Source organism: Dipodomys merriami, unplaced genomic scaffold, assembly GCF_024711535.1.
Source record: "Dipodomys merriami isolate MVZ:Mamm:240054 unplaced genomic scaffold, mDipMer1.0.p SCAF_103, whole genome shotgun sequence".
In the NCBI taxonomy this organism is placed as follows: Eukaryota; Metazoa; Chordata; class Mammalia; order Rodentia; family Heteromyidae; genus Dipodomys; species Dipodomys merriami.
The window spans coordinates 3231558-3254042 of NW_027202305.1; the positions used below are offsets into that span (position 1 = coordinate 3231558).

At 48.1% G+C, this 22485-nt stretch overlaps 1 protein-coding gene across 2 annotated transcripts; it reads right to left on the reverse strand.

The window, feature by feature from the left end:
• Positions 1–1401: 1401 nt before the first annotated feature.
• Positions 1402–22228, reverse strand: LOC138809565 (cytotoxic and regulatory T-cell molecule-like). Of its 2 annotated transcripts, none has more exons than XM_069996229.1 (11): positions 22156–22228; positions 21097–21243; positions 18965–19117; positions 16542–16685; positions 14932–15093; positions 10563–10643; positions 10061–10144; positions 7381–7527; positions 5627–5713; positions 2881–3027; positions 1402–2131 (listed from the first exon to the last, which is right to left on the reverse strand). In XM_069996229.1, the coding sequence occupies exons 1-10, from the start codon at positions 22199–22201 to the stop codon at positions 2897–2899; spliced, it is 1182 nt and encodes a 393-aa protein (XP_069852330.1). In that variant the 5' UTR covers positions 22202–22228; the 3' UTR covers positions 1402–2131; positions 2881–2896. The 2 variants fall into 2 exon arrangements, with proteins under 2 accessions (XP_069852330.1, XP_069852338.1); XM_069996237.1 differs by having other exon boundaries at positions 1402–2309.
• Positions 22229–22485: the final 257 nt, after the last annotated feature.

Sequence of the window (22485 nt, forward strand, 5' to 3'; positions counted from 1 at the left end):
TAAAAGACAACAAATAGAATCAGTAAATAGAGATGTGCCAGTGGCTCTTTGGCTCCATCTTGCAATAAGTAAGAGGAAGTGAGCATGAATGGATTCCTCTAGGTCTAAGGCTGCATGTAAGAAAAAATGGAGTGGCTCACACCTATAATCTGAGCTACTCAGGATGCTGAAGTCTGAGAGCTGCAGTTTGAAGCCAGCCCAGTCAGGAAAGTCTGTGAGACTCTAATCTCCAATTCATTAACAAAAAGCTGGAAATGGCACTGTGGCTCAAATGGTAAAGCATGAGCTTTGAGCAAAAAAGCCCAGGGACAGAGCCCAGGCCCTGAGTTCAAGGCCCAGGACTGGCATAAGACCCAATACCATCCCCCCCCCAAAAAAAGCAGGAGCTGCCTTGGTATCTCAGAGTGGTAGGTTCTAATCCTGGCTGCTCATTAGCTTTGCAGTCTTCAGCCTCTCTGAGCCTTTGCTCCTTCATCTATAAAACGCATTGCTCCAAATCAATGTTGGACAAAGTGTGTTTCCTAGAATCATAGTTTGTCACATGATCACTTAAAACGTGCTTTGCAGGGTTGTTGAAGGTAATTAGAAATCCAGTTTGCCTGGACTGAACAGCAGTGAGGGATCCTGGACCAAGTTGTGGAACACGCAGTAGTTGAACAAGACCACCAAGGACAAACCCACTCTGCCCGAGTTCCGTGGCAACCGCTCAGATCCCTTGATGGCGCTGGGTATCATTAGCAGTTTTAACATTTGGGGGAAGGGCAGTGTGTGTGCATGAACATATTTGTGCATGTACATGTGCATGAGTCAACACCCCCACCCACCCAAGGGCTTCTACATGGCAGGGCTGTGACTTTAATGTGATTGCAGCAGGATTCTCACCACGGAGAGAGGGAAGAGGAAATATGGAGAGTGAACAGTTTTGTCTTTTTTTTTTTTTTTTTTTGGGTCCAGTCGTGGGCCCTGAACTCTGGGCCTGGGCGCTGTCCCTCAGCTCTTCAGCTCAAGACTAGTGCTCTACCACTTGAGCCACAGCACCACTTCCAGCTTTTTTCTTTTTGCTTATGTGGTTCTGAGGAATTTAACCCAGGGCCTCAGGCATGCAAGGCAAGCACTCTACCACTGAGCCACCTTCCCAGCCCCAAGAGCGAATAATTTTGGAATGCAGTTCACATACATATGAAGATGTGTAAGGAACCTCAAAGTTGGTGGTCAATAGATTAGGAGGGCAGGCTGAGGGGAAGTTAGTCTGAGTGAAACCTCTTGGCATAATTAGTATACATTGAAAAAAACCGACAGGAAAGTAAAATAGATTTTGTTGTTGGGGGGGCGGGGAGGGTGAATCCCAGGGAAGGGGGTTGGGCTAATGAAGAGAGTCACTGATGAATATGGTGACACACTTTATTTGCACGTATGAAAACAACCATGAAACCCGTGGAAATTGTTTTCAGGAGGGGGTGGGATGAGGAGAAGGAGTGATTGAGACACACTGTATACGCATGTGGACGTGTGTGCAGCTAACGCGTGCTGACGAAAACGCATACCCGTGTCATCTGAGAAGGGGTTTGTTCCGATCCAAGCAACGCGAGCTTGCTGGACAGACATAAACTGATGGAAGGAAATAAAGACACGCTCCATGTCACTCACATGCAAAACTCTGAGGCGCAACTAGGGTGACAGGCTCTAGAACCTCAGATGTACACCCTGCCCTTTGCTGAAGAACGGAAGAAGCCATTCGTTAGGCCAGAAGTCGTCGATGGGAATGGTGGAGCCTCTCTGGATCCCCATCCTGTTCCAGGCCGTGGGTCAGGGCCTTCCTCTCTGCCCTCCATCATGTGTACTGGTTTGTCTCCACACCCACACGGGCATCACCTTCTTTTGGGTGCTGGTACTGGGATTAGAACGCAGAGCCTTTCTTCACTCAGCTGTTATTTGATCATTTGAGCCACATCTCCAGCCCAGCATTTTGCTTGTTGGTTGGTGATGAAACTCACACTTTTCTGCCCAGGCCAGCTTCAAATCTGGGCTCTTCCAGCCTCCACCTCCTCAGTACCTGTGTCACCTTCTGAAAGTCCAACTGGGAAGGAATTTCCTAGGATTGGTCTGTAAGGTCCCATTCATCCCAAAGTTCCTTCATGATCGAAAGGGAAAAAATATCAAAAAATAAATATAATGCTGCTTTCTTTCTTTCTTCCTTTCTTTCTTTCATTGGTCGTGGGGCTTGAACTCTGGGCCTGGGCACTGTCCTTCAGCTCTTCAGCTCAAAGCCTATGCTCCACTGCTTGAGCCACAGCACCACTTCTGGTTTTCTAGTGGTTTATTGGAGATAAGAGTCTCATGGCCTTTCCTGCTGAGGTTGGCTTCCAACCTCGATCCTCAGATCTCAGCCTCCTGAGTAGCTAGGATTATGAGCATGAGCCACCAGCGCCCTGCTGTTTTTTCTTAAGTAGTTTCACTCTAGTCTCTTATCTAAGACCCCCTGTTCCCTTGGAGAGAGGACATTAGCTGGTCACACAGGCTTAGTAGGTCACATGCTCTACCCTGTCAAGGCTGACTCCTTCTTTCCTTCCTTCCTTCCTTCCTTCCTTCCTTCCTTCCTTCCTTCCTTCCTCCTCTCTCTCCCTCCCCTTTCTTCCCTCCCTCCTTTTCCTCCCTCTCTTTTCTTCCCTCCCTCTCCTTTCTTCCCTGTTTCCCTCCCTTCCTCTCTCTTTTTTTCCTATGAGCTTTCTGAGCATGACTTGGTCTCCCCTGGTTGCTGCTGCCCTGTCTCAGAGAACCTTGTGCTCTTCCCGCCCCCCCATCCGCTCCCCCCCCCCCCCCCCGTGCCCGGATGTGGCTCTGTTCCCCAAGCTGTGCCCAGAGGTCACGCTGCAGGCCTACCTCCACAAGCAGACAGCTACACGATGCTCACTGGGACCCGAGCCGGCTTTGCCTCCAGGCACAGGGGCTGGATAGTTCCCTTCCTGTCTGTTTTAGCTTCTGAACACCAATGCAAGAGGTGACCCAGGCAGCCCCAAGACAGGGATGCTGAAAGGCAAACAGCGTGAGTATCAACTCTGACCAACACTGCATCCACTCACTTGGACATGGTGGCTGAAGCCCCTCTGTTAATGTCTTATAACACTGGACCTAAAATTCCCCGACTTGTATGAACAGTTGGGATGTATTGTTACACCCTAGACTAAAAAAAAACAACAACCATCTTGTTACATAAGCAACATGCAAATGAGTCTGAAATAAAATTCAGAGACAGTTCCGTTACATGTACTACAGAAAACACTATATGGCCTTCAGAAAATTAAATACTAAAAAATAATGGTGGCTCAAGTGGTAGAACACTTGCCTAGCAGGTGCAAGGCCCTGAGTTCCAACTCCAGAAAAAGCACAAAAACATAGTAGGGTTTATGGACAGACCACTCAAAGACTATGAAAAGGCACACAAAGACTAGAAACAGCTGCAGAGAATTATCTGTCTGTCTGTCTGTCTACCTATGTCATCCATATGGGGTCTTGCATTGGCTGGCCTTGCTTGCTTGGCTGGTGCTCTACCAGTTGAGCCAGGTCTCCAGTCTGGCTTTTTCCTTGTTAGTTGTAGATGAAATGTCATAGAATTTTCTTTCTGGGGTGGACTCAAACCAAGATCCTCCAGATTTCAGCTTCCAGGGTGGCTAGGATTACAGGCACGAGCCACAGGTGCCTGGATCATCTATTTTTGAGACAGGTACTTGCTATGTAGCATAGGGTGGCCTCAAACTTCCTCACTCAGCCTCTCAAGGGCTGGACTCACAGGCACACATCACCATGCCCGGCAAGAGTCATCGTTTAATTGTTCAGAATATGGCTGTACAGCTGGATGTGAGGTGCAGAGGCAACACAGATGGAGGAGAGGTGTGAGAAGATGCAACTTCCTGCTGGCCTGGCGACCGCCCGCCCGTCCCTTTCTTTTTCTTTTTCTTTTTTTTGGGTCCGGTCGTGGAGCCTGAACTCTGGGCCTGGGCACTGTCCCTCAGCTCTTCAGCTCAAGGCTAGCGCTCTACCACTTGAGCCACAGCGCCACTTCCGGCTTTTTTCTTTTTGCTTATGTGGTGCTGGGAATCGAACCCAGGGCCTCAGGCATGCAAGGCAAGTGCTCTACCACTGAGCCACCTTCCCAGCCCCCTTTCTGAGGATGGGTCCTGAATCCCAGTCCTCACGTTGGATTTCCTTTAAGTTGAACTGTAGGAACTCCCACTTGTTTAGCATCTGAGCTGAGGGCTTTTCTTTCCCTGCTAAGTATTAGAACTGGACTCTCACGGTGTCAGCTCCGCTGTGCCGGATCCACACCGGAGCAGCCCAAGGCACACAGAGCTGACAGCCTTGCCTTGGCTGGTCCCCCGCCAGACTGCAGCCCCCTCGTTGATCATTGTCGTAGAGGTGATGGACAGAGGGGTTCAGTTACATGGCAGGTAATGAGTACATTTCTTTTTGAGCCATGTCACCCCTTCCCTATCTTCTTCTCTCCCTTTTTACAGTTTTCACATAGCCAGCTCACTCCGTGTGTGTCTGTGTGTCTGTGTCTGTGTGTATATGTCAGTGCATCTATTCTCTCTTTCCATTGCACATCCTAGGAGATTAAAACAAAAATGCAGGGGTGTTACAAAGGATCAGCTTCTTATTTCCAGCAAACCAGGAGAATCAAGCAGCAAAGTTCATTTCACTCTGCACAACTCCCAGCAGTAAGAAGAAATCTATGTCCATATTGGATATGAAACAGTTAAAAAGAAAAACAATTCCTATTTTTTATAGACTCAGTTTCTGCCTAGTGAATGATGATCAAGAACACACACACACACACATACACACACACACACACACACACACTGGGTGCTGGTGGCTCACACCTGTAATCCTCACTACTCAGGAGGCTGAGATCTGAGGAATGATGTTCAAAGCCAGCCTAGGCAGGAAAAACTGTAAGGCTCTTTAATTATCCAGCAAAAAGGCAGAAGTGAAGCTGTGGCTCAAGTGGTAGAGTGCCAGCCTTGAGTGAAAAATCTCAGGGATAACTTCCAGGCCCTGAGATCAAGCCCCAGGACCAGCACACACACACACACACACACACACACACACACACACACACACACAATTACACACACATACACATATACACTCACACTTAGGCATACACTCACATTCATAACACACACTGAGACACACACATACACATGCACATGTTCACACACACATGAACACCCTCAGGCATACACACATGCATATGTTCACACATATATACATACACAAACATACTCAGGCATACACACATGCACATGTTCACACATATATACATACGTGAACACACTCAGGCATACACACACACTATCTCTCCCTACTCTTTCTCATTTAGCTTCTTTTCATTTTCTTTATTATTTCACTTGAAAAATAACAATGAAGCCATTCAAAAGACCTGAAATATTTCTTTTTGAATGGAAAGCTTCACATTCATTTATTTAATACAAATATCAATTTTTTTTGTGCTAAGACCTTAGGATCTCAGGATACAGACTAAATCAAATTATTCACTGCTGGAAGAAATATTGTGCACATTAAATCAAAATACCCCAAACTACAAGTCTGCAGATTGACTTACTTTGGTCATTTTTCTCTTGAGAAGATGTTTCTTCATTATTTGACCTTGATCTGTAACTTTCTAGGGTGTGTTCTGAAATTTCATTTTCTGCAAGAAAAGCAAGTTCACACACTGATCTCTGGTGCCACAGACATCATTTATACACAGGAAGCTGTGTTTAATAAGATGGTACCTCGTTACCTTACTGCACTGTAGCCGTGTGTTCCTACCCTCCTGTATTTCCAGCCCTCATCAGTTTAACACTATGAGGACCCAGTTCTGCATGCTCTCTGCATGCTACCACAGGAGCTTTAAAGGCAGGATGGACATAGCTATTCATTTGCAATAGTTCTAAAAGAACAATGGGAGAGTGGGGCTGAGTCATTAGTGGAAGATTTTTGAAATAGATATTCACCAGGCTGCAGGCAGACACACCTGAAAACTATCAGACCTTGTCTCTAGGTTGATGTATAATGAGGATGTTAGTGCATCTGACTGTGTAGAGACAGATACTGAACAATTAAGAGCAATGCTACTCAAAGCCATTAGAGGATCTAGTGTTTTGTCTTGAGAGGTCAATGGTTCTCTACCCCTGGAGCTGTTTGACCCATATGTAACAGATCAGCACCACAATTACCACAGATGACCACGATTAAGTTATATGTGTAATTTAAAGTATTGTAGAGCTGACTGCTACAGCTTCTGCCTACAATCCCAGCTGCTTGGGAGGATTGCACTTCAAGCCATTCTGAGACTAAAAAGCGAGCAAGACTCCATCTCAACAAATAAGCAGGGCATGAGGGATCCCTCTGTAAGTTAAGTAGGAGGCAAAGGTAGGGGGACCTCTGTCCAAGGTCAGCCATGGGCCAAAGCATGTGGCCCTATCTGAAAAAGGACTGGAGGAGCGGCTCAAGTTGTAGAGCACCTGCCTAGTAAGTGCAAAGCCCCAGGTTCAAACCCCAGAGTGAACTGATGCGACGCTGCTCTGTGTCCCTCCTGACGTCCCTTCGCCCGACGCCCCGCCGAGGCTGCTGTTAACTTAGGCACCTCCGACACTAGCTGTATAATTTTCTTTTTGTTTTTTAGCAACTCTTCTTGTTGGTGTGCTCAGGGAAAAATGGCAAATCTATGGTAGATGAGTGAGGCTGCGCGCATTGGTGCTGAGCACCAACGGGGCCAATACAGTCTCAGTGAGAGCCCGAACCCCTGGACGGCAGGGATCTGCTCGTCGCTTGGTTGACAGGTGAGCCCCTAGCAGCCGGAGGTGGTGCCCGGCACGCAGCAGACACTCAGCAAATGCTTACAGGGAGACTGAGCTCTGCATTTTGCGCCCTCCTGTGACTGTCCTGTCTGTCCTGCAGCACAAAAACCAAGAGCTGGGCTGGGAAGGTGGCTCAGTGGTAGAGCGCTTGCCTTGCATGCCTGAGGCCCTGGGTTCGATTCCTCAGCACCACATAAGCAAAAAGAAAAAAGCTGGAAGTGGCGCTGTGGCTCAAGTGGTAGAGCGCTAGCCTTGAGCTGAAGAGCTGAGGGACAGCACCCAGGCCCAGAGTTCAGGCCCCACGACTGGACCCAAAAAAACAAAACAAAACAAAAACCAAGAGCTGCTCTGTTTTCTGCTGCTCACTTGTCTTTGGGTCACAGTGTCTGGAGAGACACAACCCACATGACTCGAAGGCCAGTGGTTCTGAGGGTGACCAGTTGCCTGGATTGCCTAGCTTGTGCAGCCGTGTGTGGGAATGGTGGTCCAGCGGATGGCATGGCTCCCCGCTCACCCCTTTTCCAGATGACGTGGGCCTTGCGCAGCTTCATGATGAAGAGCTGGACGATGACGAAGAGGATGAAGATGAGGAGAGACACAAGGCTGAGCAGTAGAATCCCACTTTTTCTCCGCATCAGCCCCGCCTGCTGAGGGTCTGTCTCTGGAGGGAGAAGGAGGAGGCTCTGGTGAGGACATGTACTACACATCCGTGCTCGGTCGGGCTCAGAGATGGCCCTTGGGAAGGAAAGGGCCAGAGGTCACTCCTCCAAGTCCTTTCTCTGAAAATGAGATAGGCATAGAAACAACCAAAGCGAGAACCTTGGCAGAAAAAAATCCAAAAGGCTATTTTTCTAATGACAGAGACATGAAAGCCATTATTATTCATTGCTAGAGAAAGCATGAAAGAATATTGAATCATAAATACTCAATTATAGTCAGGGGATCCAAGTTAGCTGTAAGCCATGCCTTTTAGCAACATGTAGTTCAAGTAGTAAAAGAAATGACCAAGGAGTTTGGAAAATATCCAAATAACATGAAAATTCACCGATCTCGACTTGGTTCAAAGTGGCTCTAATGGGAAGGCATTTGAGGATAAACCAAATGAGCTTACACGTATTTCTTGCTGGGTACCAGTGGCTCACACCTGTAACTCTACCTATCCAGGAGGCTGAGATCCAGAGAACTGTGGATCAAAGCTAGCTCAGGCAAGGAACGTGTGTGAGACTCCATCTTCAAAGGGGCCAACCAAAAGTGGGGCTGGAGGCATGACTCAGGTGGTAGAGCACCAGCTGAGCAAGAAAACTAAGAAAAGCAACATACTAATAAAGGCAAACAGAAGCAAGAGACAGGATGTCAAATTCTAGAACCACACGTATTTATACACTGACACAGAGGGACTCAGACACAGGGGTCCCTGAGGGCTGAATTTGTCCACTAAGTTTTCCGTGGAGATCTGGAATTTCATGGGGACTTTTTAGAGGTAGGGTTGTGGAGGGAGGGGTGAGCTGCACCTCATGGGGGGAATAATGAGGGGGGTCCTGTTCTTAGTTGTGGACCATGGGAAACAGGAAGCTTTCCTAAGTGTGCAGTGTGCAAAGGGATACTTTGATTGGCAGGTGCTAAAGTGGATCAGAAAGAAGGACCGGAGTTGTGATGTTCCACATGGGAGATGGCGGGTCTGCATCAGGTGGGTGACTGCAGAGCTGGACAAGTGCCTGACAGAGAGGAACCGGAGCCCTTCCACATATAAGCTGTGGAAGTGCGTGTGGATGAGGGGTGTCTGCAGGTGCATGTGGATGAGGGGTGTCTGCAGGTGCGTGTGGATGAGGGGTGTCTGCGGGTGCATGTGGATGAGGGGTGTCTGCGGGTGCGTGTGGATGAGGGGTGTCTGCGGGTGCGTGTGGATGAGGGGTGTCTGCAGGTGCGTGTGGATGAGGGGTGGTCTGCGGGTGCGTGTGGATGAGGGGTGTGGATGAGGGGTGTCTGCAGGTGCATGTGGATGAGGGGTGTCTGCGGGTGCGTGTGGATGAGGGGTGTCTGCAGGTGCATGTGGATGGGGGTGGTCTGCGGGTGAGTGTGGATGAGGGGTGTCTGCGGGTGCGTGTGGATGAGGGGTGTGGATGAGGGGTGTGGATGAGGGGTGTGGATGAGGGGTGTCTGCGGGTGCATGTGGATGAGGGGTGTGGATGAGGGGTGTCTGCGGGTGCGTGTGGATGAGGGGCGGTCTGTGGGTGTGTGTGGATGAGGGGTGTCTGCAGGTGCATGTGGATGAGGGGTGGTCTGCGGGTGCGTGTGGATGAGGGGCGGTCTGCAGGTGCGTGTGGATGAGGGGTGTTTGCGGGTGCGTGTGGATGAGGGGTGTCTGCGGGTGCATGCTGCCGAGGGAGCCCAATTCTGGGAGAGCGGATTTTGTGGGGGGAGGAGCTCTCGTTTCGAGCAGTGTCAGTTTGAAGAGTTGGCAGGAAATTCTGCTAGCGATATGTAGAAAGTGGAATGAGCAGTAAGTAGGATATTCTAATGCTCACAGAACATCCTGGAAACAGTGAGATCTTCTAGAGCTATTCTGGCATGGCTAGGACAGCCAGAACAATGTCGGAAGCGGGTTAAACTTGTTTGTTTGAATTGAGGTGCCCTGGGCCGGGGAGGCTGCTCCATGGGAAAGTCCTGGCCTAACGTGGGAAGCTGGGGTACAATATTCAGCACTACCAAAAAGGAAAAGAGAAAAGCAAAGTGAAAGAGAGGAAAGACAGAGGAAGGGAGGGAAGAGGAAGGGAAGGTGAGAGAGAAAGAGAGAGGGGAGGAGGGAGGGAGGAAAGAAGGAATAAAGGAAGGAAGGGGAGAGGAGGAAAGAAGGAAGGAAGGAGGCAAAGAGGAAAGGGAGGGAGGGAGGGAGGGAGATAAGGCAGTGAAATCAGAAGTACATCTCATTTAAGAAGTTAGGGAGGATGTGTAATTAGCTAATGGATATAGAGAAGCAGCGGTTAGAGAAAAATAACAGGACAGGCAAAGTAGGTCAAGGAGAGCAGCCGGCAAAGGACGTCAGGGGGGGCAAGGGAGCAATTAGCCAATCATGTCAGAAAAGGAAGAAAGGTCAAGAAAAAAGGAGAGCCGAAAAAGGTCACTGGTTTTTTTTTTTATCGACTAAGAGGTTATAATGTCAAGTGTTTGATTTCATTTCAGTAGGTGACGCTTACCGGTGGTCAAGCCGGAGTCCAGAGTGGGCTGCTCCTCCTCTTCCTGGGTGGGCTCTGGTGTAGTGGAATTTTCCATCACTGAGACTAAAGTGAAAGGAAATGAGCTATCACATGCACATGACTCATGGGTAACCCCTGGTCACCCCCAAACTCTGGCTGATAGCAGCTTTCCAGGGGATGGTGCCGAGGGGTGGGACTTTTCAGAGGTGTTCAGTACCAGGCACCAGAGGCTCACGCCTGTCCTCCTCGCTACTCAGGAGGCTGAGATCTGAGCATCACAATTTGAAGCCAGCTTGGGCAGGAAAGTCCATAAAATGACCCTCCAATTAACCACCAAAACATCCAGAAGTGGAGCCCTGTCTCAAGCATAGAAGAAGCTAAGGGACAGTGCCCAGGCCCTGAGTTCAAGCCCCAGTACCAGCGTGTGCATGCACGCACACACAGAATAATAACATTAAAAAAATACTCTTAAACTGTAGCATTAGAGGAGCTGGACACTGACCGGCAGCCGTGGTGCGCTGGGACGTGTGGGAGGAGAGGGGGTTTCTCTGCAGGGTCTCTGCTGTTGTCCCTTGGTCAGCAACTAGGAAAGGGAAAGACAGAATTCTGCAATGGTGGAGCGCAGTTTTCCCCACGTTGGGCTCGGTGGTGGGGCATTTGGTGGTGTGTGGAGACTGTGTGTGAATCTCCAGAATGCCGCGTGTGCAGCTCCCAGCCTGGCGTTTGTGTTGGCATCCTGCAGACCGCCATCTGCCGCTGGCCAGCGTGACAGGCCTGCAGGCTGGGCCTCTGCGGTAGTGGGCAAAAGCCACTCACCGTTCCTTTCCAGATCCGTCCACCCTGCCCATCTGTCCGTCAGCTAGGCAGCTCTAGAGCCAGCCTTGGGCGGTGCTGAGTTCCAGTGACGCTCTTTGCTTGGGCCTGCGCAGGAGGCCTGACTCATCCAACCTCATGCGTTTCCTTGTCTGTGGATTGGGGGGCACTGATGGCATTTTCTTCTTTGTGTTTCTTTTGGAGAGCACGAATGAGTTTATTCATAGAATGTTTAGCATAGAGCCTGGCTGGTTATTCAGCACAGGGCTGACAAAATGTCATGGCATGGAGACCCGAGCAGCGATCACCGCCTGGGACAAGGCCAGCCGTGGGGAGGGGGCGGCTGGGCCTGGGAATGTGCCCCAGGCCTTTGAGACATGCCGAGATGCCAAGGGCTGCTTGGACACCCCTTTAATGAAAGATTTCTCTTACCTAATTAAGCAAAACCTTATTTTACTCATTGAACATGAACAATTTGAAAAGTACGAAGGAATATGCCTGAATTGTGGGTAAAAACGCTGAGGAGAGGAGGAAGGATCACAGGAAGCATTAGGAGACGCTCACACGCTCAGGTGTGTTTCGGCCCCAGCAGCCCCGCCTCTACAGCTTATTAACTGCTGGGTGCACACAGCTCTGCTTGGTAAAGTTAAATGAATAAATTAGCTGCAGTAAAAGATGAACAAGAAAAAGTGCTGATAAAATCACAACAATATAAAAGTCAAAGTTACCCGGGTGCCGATGGCTCACGCCTGGAATCCTAGCTACTCAGGAGGCTGAGATCTGAGGATTGTGATCCAAAGCCAGCCAAGGCAGGAAAGTCAGTGACACTCTTATCTCCAATTAGCCACTGAAAAAGCTAGTCACGTGAGCCACTGTGGCTCAAGTGAGAGTGCTGGACTTGAGCAAAAGGAGTCCAGGAACAGTGCCCTGTGTTCAAGCCCCAGGACTGGTAAAAACAATGAATGATTTTAAAAAGTTGGGCTTGGGAAGGTGGCTCAGTGGTAGAGCGCTTGCCTTGCAGGCATGAGGCCCTGGGTTTGATTCCTCAGCACCACATAAGAAGAAAAAGCCAGAAGTGGTGCTGTGGCTCAAGTGGTAGAGCGCTAGCCTTGAGCTGAAGAGCTGAGGGACAGCGCCCAGGCCCAGAGTTCAGGCCCCATGACCAGACCCCCCCCCCAAAAAAAAAAAAGAAAAGGAAAAACAAAACAGGTTTTGTTTTTAAAACCACGAAGGCTAGTGACCACAGAGAAAGTTGAAGGAAGAGGAACGGCTAGTGGTAACGGAAAGAGAGAAAACCTCAAAAGTGAATCACATAGAAATGATGAGGTGCAGAATCTGGGGGATATTGAGAGCTCTTGAACGATGACAGTCTTCCATCATCACGTTCACATGAATTCAGATAATTACGTGTTTAAGTACAAAACCAGTTGTATGCATTTAGACTAATTACGTATGGTTAAAACTAGAGTTCGCACATACTTTAATTTATCCTCCCAACCAGCTGCTAAGTAGTCATATTTAGACTACATATTACTTTGGATGGATGGATGCCGGCCAGTCTGAGATGGATCTCCCTGGTGGTCAGAATGGGATCCATGAATTCACATGGTCCATGTAAACTTAAATAAGTGGTGTGTGTGTGTGTGTGTGTGTGTGTGTGTGTGTGTGTGTGTGTGTGTGTGTGTGTGTGTGTGTGTGTGTGTGGGTGGGTGGGTGGGTGGGTGGGTGTGTGTGTTCACTAAAATCGAAAAGCTTGAGAACTGTTGCTCAACTTTGTGAAACTCCCAGCCACAGGTTAGTAACAGGACATGGCTCTTTCTCATTGAGAGACTAGAGAATGCAATCCATCACCCCAATAACAGCAGACTCCCCTGCTCTTCCTCTCCCTTCTCTGTCCTAGTCTTGGCCCTCCTTTGGGGAGAGTCTCAGGATCCTGCCCCACAGAGTGTACCCACAAAGGTTTAGAGCTCTTATTTGTAACTGTGTGTCACAGCCACCTCAGATAATCAACACTGTAAACCAAGTGAATAAACACAATTTTTTCAATGTGTTATATCAACCTAGCTGCTCAACAGAAAAAAAAAGTTAATAAATACTAAACAGCCCACAGGTGGCTATAGAGGAGACAGGTGTTTTAACTTATTTCTATCTGTCTTGTTACTAAACATGAGATGTGGATCTATAGCCACAGAAGAGAGGGGGTGTTTGCAACATTGCTACTTTTCAGCCATGTAAACAACAACAAAAACAAAAAATAACCCAACAATAAAAAAAGCACATTTCCCTTAACATGGTTGGTTTTCTTACTTAAGGATCTGAATATCAAGCTAGTTGGGTGGTACATGCCAGTAATCCCAGCAGTGAGGCAAGAGGGTTGAGAGTTCAAGGCCAGCCTGGGCTATGAGACTTTGTCTCAAAAGAAAGAAAGAAAGAAAGAAAGGAAGGAAGGAAGGAAGGAAGAAAGAAAGAAAGAAAGAAAGAAAGAAAGAAAGAAAGAAAGAAAGAAAGAAAGGATGAAAGGAAGGAAGAAAGAAAGAAAGAAAGAAAGGAAGAAAGGAAGAAAGAAAGAAAGAAAGGAAAGAAAGAAAGAATGGAAGAAAGAAAAAGGAAAGAAGGAAGGAAGGAAGGAAGAAAGGAAGAGAGAAAGAAAGGAAGAAAGGAAGAAAGGAAGGAAGAAAGAAAGAAAGAAAGGAAGAAAGAAAGAAAGAAAGAAAAAGGAAAGAAGGAAGGAAGGAAGAAAGGAAGAAAGAAAGAAAGGAAGGAAGAAAGAAGAAAAAAAGAAAGAGAAGAAAAACAATGAAATGAGACTTCCTACCAACTAGCTAGGTGAGTACAGTGCCCGCCCCTCTATGTTTTTTTGTTTTTTGTTGGTCATGGGGCTTGAACTCAGGGCCTGGATGCTGTCCCTGAGCATTTTTGCTAGCACTCTACCATTTTGAACTTCAGCACCACTTCTGGTTTTCTGGTGGTTCATTGGACATGAAGAGTCTCAAGGACTTTCCTGCCTGGGCTGGTTTTGAACCACAATCTTCAGCTCTCAGCCGCCTGAGTAGCTAGGATGGTAGGCGTGGGCCTCTGGCTGGTGGCCCTCTGACTCTAGTAAGCCTCCGTCTCAGGTCTCATCCTCGCCTGCCCTGCGTTCCTGTCTCTCCCGGGCAGGTAGAGGTGTGGTGTGGGATGTGTGCGGGAGACATTACAAGGCACACCAGTCTCTGGGGCCCCGTGTCTTCTACTGATGGCAGCGTCTCCATAAACTTCTTTTGGTTGGCTGAGGGAGGGTCCTATGGGAAGCATTTGGCAGTGCCAGGGACCCTGACCGCCACAGCCGCTGCCCTTGGGGCCAGAGTTTCCTGTGCCAGCTCACCCTTTGCAGACGTCTCTCCTTGCAGGCTATTCTAACCTTTGATAAAAGAAGGTTTCCAGTTAATTCTGTCATCCAACCTTTCTGCTGAGGTGATACCCTTGTACTGTTTTACACCCAGACATTCTTTGGGAAACGAGACTCACGGCTCTGCTAATTAGACCCACGGTTCACGCAGCTTCTTAAAGATCCATCTTGACTCGAAGAGTTATTTATAGTTTTTAAATTATAGCTTGGGCTCTGGGGGGAATCTTCAAAACAGTCACAACAAAGCAGATCTAAAAAGAGCAATCACGTCTAATGCAATTGCATGAGTTTTCTTTTTTTTTAAGGACCTAAAATAATATCGACACCTTGAAAGGTATTTCAGGTCATGTTGTTTCCTTTGGGGTAGTGTGCTTGATTTGATAGCCCCCCAGGCAGAGCTGTTTGCAGTCACGTGACGCTGGCAGTCTTCGTCCAGAAGAAAGCCCGGCACCAGGCTCCGGCATTCTGCTAGGCCTCACTCCCGACTGGCTGTGGCTGCAGCCCTGCTCTACCACTGCGTTGCCACTGGAACTCACTGCAGGGACCTGCTGTTAGGGAAAGCTGGCTTCCCTGTAATCGCACCCTGAAGGACTATACTCAAGTCACTGGGTTTCATCTGATAGCACAGGATTAAGGTCAATTAAAAACAGAGACAATGGCGGGTTCTTACCCCAGTCTTCAAACCGGAAGGGCGTGACCAGCTTTCTCCCCCGCAGCCCTTCGTGCTGGACAACGCAGCTCACCTGTGAGCTTTTGTCTGCGGCGTGGATTACCAGTGTGCTGGTGGTGTTACACTTCTTCCTGTCCGGGCCAAATTCATGGTGGGTCGCCCCTAGGGAGCAATACAAGGAGATCAAAAAGGGTTTGGCTCCTTGGTGATATTGCATGGTCTCGGTTCTTTTAGTCACCCAGGGCTTTGACATCATGGCAAAGAATAGTTTTCTAAGTTTCTCTGACCTCAGCGGGTGGCCTCTCCTATGCAGGATGTGGCCATAAAAGCAAGTGGGTGAAGGAGAGAATAGCTAGGTTTCTTCAAATCCTTTGTTATTGGGACAAAATTCAAAGCTTGTAGCGGGTCCTGCAAGGAGGGCTTGGATTATATCCATATAACTGGAACCAGGAACTTGCCCAGGTTATATGAATTAGATAGGTTAAAGGAATCTTGTTTTGATTTTGTTTGTTCACTTTTATTTAGTGCCAGTATTGGGCTTGAACTCAGGGCCTGGGTATTGTGTCTTAGCTTTTTCACTCAAGGCTGGTGCTTTACCACTTGAGCCATAGCTCTAATTCTGGCGTTTTGGTGATTCATTGAAGATAAAAGCCTTAGAGACTTTCCTGCCTCAGCTGGCTTAGAACTGTGATCCTCAGGTCTCAGCCTCCTGAGTAGCTAGACTTACAAGCGTGAGCTACTTGCTCCTGACATAGGAGTCTTGCTCTTAAAGTACAATTGGTGCCGGGCTGGGTTTCAGGCATAGATTTTTCTCTCTACAATTCCATTTGGCCCTCACTTTTCTCAACTCTATACGGCCTCTTGCAGCTCTGAAAGATGTGTGATTCTACAGATAGGGAAGGCATTCCTGGTGAGATGGAAGCAAACCATCATATTTGTTACATTGTTTCAAGCAAAACCTCAAAATGTATCTTTATTCCTACCATGTTTAAAATTTGTCCTCCTGGGGGTAACACAGTCTTACATCATCTAAGGAAGATCTCATCTCTTCCTTTACAGTCTTATGGCTTACAACAATGTGGAAGTGTGTTCACATGAGTGCTGTTCACAGACAGTACAAAATTCAATACATTACATAAAAGAGTCAGTGTACACGCACACACATACACACATATCCTTCTGTTATATGGGTTAGTTTAACTATAGACTAGTGTAAATCCTTAAGCATGTTAAGTGGAGGTGAAGCTGTTTGGATATTTACTGTTAGGTATATACAATGCATAATAGTCGGGATCTCTTCAATTTTTTGGTAAGCTCATTGCAAGGTAACACATGACCAACTACACAGTGTATATTCCTATATAAAATGTATTTTCACTCTTATGCCATGAAAAAGTTTATGTCCAGGTGTACTAGCTGTGTTTCAACTGTCATTATTTGCGATTATCCTTTCAATATGAGAAAGAGTTTTGATGGTCTATATGGATAAGTTCTCTGCAGATGTTATTTGGTGGTGTTTTGGGTACTTCCTGTCACCAGAGGGCGCCAGAACACTTAAAAAATCCCTTGAAAATTTAAGACGGAAACAAAGAGCCGTTTTCCTGACCTACCATCGATTTCCAGGTGGTTCCCCAGCAGCCAGGTGATCTGCGGAGGGGGCTTGCTGCCCTTGGTGGAGCACCTGAGCACCAGATGGGAGTCTCCATTTGGCCTTCTGATAACGGACGCTTCCAGGGTTGGCTTGAAAGGAGTTGCTAGAAGACAATGATTATTTTTTTCCTGTGTTGGGCTGCACAGCTCAGCACAGCTCAGAGCTCGTGGGCTCAGTGGCCCACACAGCCTAATGAGCGGGCGGTGTTTGTGACCCGACTTTGCCCAGAATCCTGGGTTGTTAATGACTTACATATACTTGCAAAGATACTCCGGCTGAATCAGAATGGCCGTGACTGCTGTGTGATGTCTTTGAAAATGCCTGAGCAGCAGTCTCCCAGCAGCAGCTTGACTTGGCATATGGCGATTCTTTGATTGGTAGAGCGCTAGGCCTAGGAGAAACCTGACTTCCCGGTCTCAGGTCTCACCGCTGCTGCGGGCTAGCTGGGGGAGCTCTGGGGAGCCCTCCGCTTCTTGGGATAGCCAGGGCTTCCTCTTCCATGCTAAGGAGGAGTGGGCAATAAAGTGGCCTTTTTCAGCTTGCAGACTTTTAAGTCTGACTCAACTCAAGTCAGTTACATTTGTCCCTCTCTAATACCAAAAGGGTGTAAATGGCCTGTTGGTCTTCTTTTCCTCTGTAGTTCTGTCTTGGAAATACATCTTTTCCCCCATTCTTCCCTGATACAAGTCCACAACCACACTCTTCAATATCTATTAGCCCAGCTGTGTGCTGCCAAGATATCAGAAACATGTTTACGCTTCAAGTATGACTAGATGCATTACTTTGGCAAAATAAAGATAAAAAAGATTAGGCTCTGCTAGGAGCTAATCAACTGGTGCTATATTTAGTTTCAAACTGTTAAATATCATATTAGGACTGGTGGTGGAGCTTAGTGGTAGAGTCTGTGCTGAGCATGCTTAAGGCCCTGGGTTCAATCGTTAGTAACACACACACACACACACACACACACACACACACACACACAATCCCCCCAAAATCATGTGTTTCCAGGCATTGGCAACACATTGGGAAGCTGAGTCTTAGGATCATGGTTCAAAGCCAGCCTGGGCAGGGAAGTCTGTCAGACTCTTATCTCCAATGAACCAGCAAAAAGCTGGAAGTCAAGCTGTGGCTCGGGTGGTAGAGTGCTAGTCTCGAATAGAAAAAGCTAAAGGACAGTGCCCAAGCCCTGAGTTGAAGCTCCAATACTGGCATAAACAAAGAAAAGATCATGTGTTGAGTGGTGTGGTAGAGATAGACAATGGGGTGTTCAAAGAGCTGCACTGGAGAGGACCGAGCAGACAGAGCAGACAGGCCCGGGTGAAGTCATGTAGGTCCTCAGAGGACCGAGCAGACAGAGCAGACAGGCCCGGGTGAAGTCATGTAGGTCCTCAGAGTCCCTCCCTCTCAGCCACTTTCCCATCATGCCTTCAGTGCTGACTTCAGTGCAGCAACCAGGAGAAACATTCATGCAATTATGTCATTTAACGATCAATAAAAAGCATTTTTTAAATCGATCTATTCTGCCATAAAAAGCAAAACAAGACATTAAGACGGAGGCTGGACATCACTGCCCAGCTATGGAGCGGAGCGGGTCCCTGATGATCAGAGGCTGTCACTCAGAGCACATGCTGCCTGCCTGGAGGCAGGGGCCGAGTGCGCCACAGGGCGTGGGAAGGGAGCTGTCACTGGATGCGGGAAGGGAGCTGATCCGCTGTGCCCTTCCCTGGGCATGCTGTCACAGGGGCTATTTTATTCTTACCTGTGCTTTGCCTCCCTAAGCAATGTGCACCCTGCGATGGATAATGCCTGCTTCTGCTCTGAACTCTTAGTTCTGGGTGTATTCTATTTGCTTATCACATACTGATTCTCTTTCCTTGAGCCAGGCACCAGTGTCTCACATCCCTAATCCTATCTACTGAGGAGGCTGAGATCTGAGGATAGAAGCTCAAAGCCACATGGGCGAGAAAGTCCGTGAGACTTTCATCTCCAATTAAACGCCAAAAAGTCAGAAGTGGAGCTGTGGCTCAAGTGCTAGAATGTCAGCCTCAAGTTGAAAAAGCTAAGGGATAGAGCCTAGGCCCTGGATTCAAGTCCTAGTGTGCGTGCACACACACACCCCTGCGCCCCTCTTTCCTCTTAGTTTCTTGGAAAGAAATTTAACTGATGCCAAAGGCACATCCACAAGTTTAGATTTGAATCTAGAGCCCGCCACATAGAATGCTGTGTTCTGTTTTCTTTGAATAAAAGCGAGTAGAGATAACCTCAAGAAATGGTCTCGTGATAGGTAACATTTGAAAACCAAATGTCAGGTTTCAAAACTGGCGCCGCGTGCACCGAACCACACGGCCCTCGCCAGAGGTGATGTTGCTGGATACCTACCACGCACCACCACCTGCACGCTCTGAGTGCTCACGGTGTGGCTGTAGCGCAGACAGGTGTACACGCCCTCATCTTGCAGGCTTGCGCGGGGCACCCGGAGGTACAGCTGCGTGGCCGAGTGGTGAAGAAGTTGGTATCTGGAATCTTTCAAAGCTGCCAAGGGGGAAATGAAAGGGTGAGGAGGAGAGAGACCCCGCAAGTGCGGGCTGCTCACACACAGGCCTCGCTTTCACTCCCCACGCTTGGAAGAAACGCTCGCCACGTCCTCAGCTGCACTGCCTTCCAACGCGGGCGCCGGCAGCGGGGCCGCGCCTGCAGGCGGCTTACGGAAGGGAATATTTGCATCCTGGCATCTGTGAAATGAGCACCTGGCCTTTGCTCGTCCTTGTAGGAAACAGAGATGGCTCCACTGGAGACAGTCAAGCCACAGAGGATTTAAAGTTGTATTTTCTGTAGGTAAGTCTCCCTGTGAGTTACCTCTTTGAAAGTGGATTTCTCTGAGGTCATCTTGTTACCATAAATGTCAAGAATGCATTGATGAATGCATCTATTAGGTGGTTTTGATTTTTAATTTCTTATGACTAGTTGAAGATAGATTATGACCGAGTCTTTCCAGATTTTTAGTGACGAGCAAACATAAAAGCAAGATCCAAAGAGTACCAGCCAATAGCCTTTCTCCCCAACACCCTTTGACATAGTTTGAAATAATGCATTGCGTTATCTCATATGTAACCTATCAATATTTAATAATGTTTGCAAAGCTTATCAATATTTTAAGGGCTCTGATTTGTAAACTGGAATAGAATATGCTGACTTGGACTTTTTTAAGCATTTAGCAATTAGGAATTTTTTTAACTAGAGATGTAAAATGGTTTCATCATGAAGGAGATGCTTAGTAAAAATCTCGTCCAGTGTCCAACATGAATGAAATAGACGTTTGAGAATTTCTTTCCATTTCAGACATCAGACAGTTCCTTCCTGTGCAATCATGAGGCAAGGAAGGATTGTCTTCTTTCTTTAAGGAATAAATACATCCTGTCAATTTCGGTCATTTAGAAATTCTGACTTGATATGAAGAGCAATATCCGGAAAGGAGCTCTGTCATGTGACTTGGGATGGCTCAGGTGGCCAACTCAGCAGCTGGCTGTGGCTGTGGGGTGTCACGAGCTGCACAAGGACAAAGCCCCCCAAGTCAGCCTGCTACCTACTCCCCCTTTTGCTCTAGGCTGTTTCTTGGCCACAGAGAGTCAAAAGGCGATGTGGGGGTGGGGTGGGGCCATGGAAAGTGTATTTTGAGTCCCCTTTAATACTCCTGCTGGGGTTTCCATTCCAGACTGTTTGCCCCCCGAGAACAACCATGTTCAGACTGTGTCAGACACAGGCTTCACCAGGCTGACTCATGTGCGGTGGTTGGTGGCTGAGCCCACCTTTGTGTGACTCACATGGACTCTCCGTCCACTACCTGCCTGGCTGGAAGTCCCCAGAGCTTGCCAGCTCTCTCTGTCTCTGTCTGTCTCTCTGTCTCTGTCTCTGTCTCTGTCTCTCTTCCTTTCTTTTCTTTTCTTTTTTCTTTTGTCAGTTGTGGGGCTTGAACTGTGGGCCTGGACACTGTCCCTCAGCTCTTCAACTCAAGGTGAGCGCTCTACCACTTGAGCCACAGCGCCTCTTCTGGCTTTCTCTGCTTATGTGGTGCTGAGGAATCGAACCCTGGGCCTCATACATGCGAGGCAAGCACTCTACCACTGAGCCACCTGCCCAGCTCCCTCAATCCAGATCTTTGATAATTGTACAAAAAATAACAAAGTGAAGTTTGAAGTTTTAGTTTTCAAAAACTATGTATCAAACTAAATGAAAATCCTTTTAAGAGCAAGCATATTTGATTTCTGCTGTTTTACATAGCTCCCACTGAGCTACCCTCCCAGCCCCTTTCTCTTCTTTCTTTCTCTCCTGTTCTTTCTCTCTTTCTTTATTTCTTTCCCTCCCTCCCTCCCTCCCTCCCTCCCTCCCTCCCTCCATCCCTCCCTCCCTCCCTTCCTTCCTTCCTTCCTTCCTTCCTTCCTTCCTTCCTTCCTTCCTTCCTTCCTTCCTTCCTTCCTTCCTTCCTCCCTTCCTCCCTTCCTTCTTCCTCTTACCAGGATGCTCATTGAAGAAGATGGTGAACCCCGAGGGGGCCTGCCACTGGAGAGAGGCATTCTTCTGGAGAGAGGTGGAGCACTTGAGGGTGAGCGGCTGGCCTTCCTCCACAGTGACGGTGCCCGTGTGGTGAATCATCAGGGCCTCTGTGGGGAAAGAGCATGGCAGCGGCGGTCAGCCTGCTGGGGCTGAGTCCTGTGGAGGAGGTGGCAGGGACTTGCTCTCAACGCAACTTCACTCATTCAACCATTTATTAATATTTCTTCTAGAAATCAGAAAACGCCCCAGTGGGCACTGGTGGTTCATAGCTGTAGTCATTACTACTCAGGAGACTGAGATCTGAGGACTGCAGTTGGAAGCCAGTCCAGACAGGAAAGGCTATGAAACTATTATTCCAATTAACCACCAATAGGTCAGAAGTGGAGCTGTTTCCCAAGTGGTAAAGTGCCAGCCTTGAGCAGAAAAACTAAGGGACAGAGCCCAGGCCCCAAGTTCAAGTCCCATTACTGGCAGAAAAAAGAAAACAGGAAGGAAGGAAGAACACAGTAAGAATATTAACATTTTGAAAGCACTTTCACATCTGAAACTTGATCCTTATCATAATCTGGATGTTTGCTTGAGCAAATCATATTTGTTACCATCTTCTTTAAGATACAAAAATTGGTTTTTAGGGGGAACCCCCCCACAAATTATTTAGCTAAGACATACACAGAAAGAAGTTTTAAAATCTTTTAATTGGTAAATTGGAGCCCTTAATTGGTAAATCCTAACAAGAACCCCTAGGAAACCTTTTACCGTTTGCCACCATAGATTCCACAGACACAGACACAGACACAGACACACACACAGACACACACACACACACACACACACAGTTCTTTCCTCTCCTGTGTCCTTTAGCAGTTGAACCAGAGGAGACACAAAGGCAGTAACTTCCCTTTGATGCGTGGTCTGGGCATGGTTCTAAGCGCATTAGCCGCTCCAGCTGTGTGAATGCTGCTGCCTGACCCACAGGTAGATTCAGCTGAGCAAGAAAAACATTGGCTCTGAGCGCTTACCTTGTAAGGGGAACCAAAACAGCGCGCTGAGGACGACCAGCCACATGGTGGGAGGGGAGGGGACGCGGCCAGCTTCCTGTAGACCCTGAAGGAAATCGAGAGCCCTTCCTTTTGAAGGGGGACCCAGTCGCTCGGTCCCACCACGTGGGACAACTCCTCCCTCTGCTAGAAGAGCCCCCTCTTACTTAGCTGCCCCCCAAACACCTCCTGGTGGAACGTTTTGGGGACCACATTAGTTGCCCCCCAAACACCTCCTGGTGGAACGTTTTGGGGACCACAAGTGTCCCTTTGATCATGGAGAAGTGTGAGCTCTGCGTTGGTGATGGAAGT

Bases quoted from the DNA above. Each gene is read 5' to 3' on its own strand.
- LOC138809565 (XM_069996229.1), bottom strand. From the start codon at position 22,201: ATGTGGCTGGTCGTCCTCAGCGCGCTGTTTTGGTTCCCCTTACAAG. The intron at 16,686-18,964 runs GTAGGTATCCAG...ATTGTCTTCTAG, and splicing joins CGTGCAGGTGGTGGTGCGTG to CAACTCCTTTCAAGCCAACC. The intron at 3,028-5,626 runs GTAAGTCAATCT...TTTGCCTTTCAG, and splicing joins TCAAGAGAAAAATGACCAAA to CATCCCTGTCTTGGGGCTGC.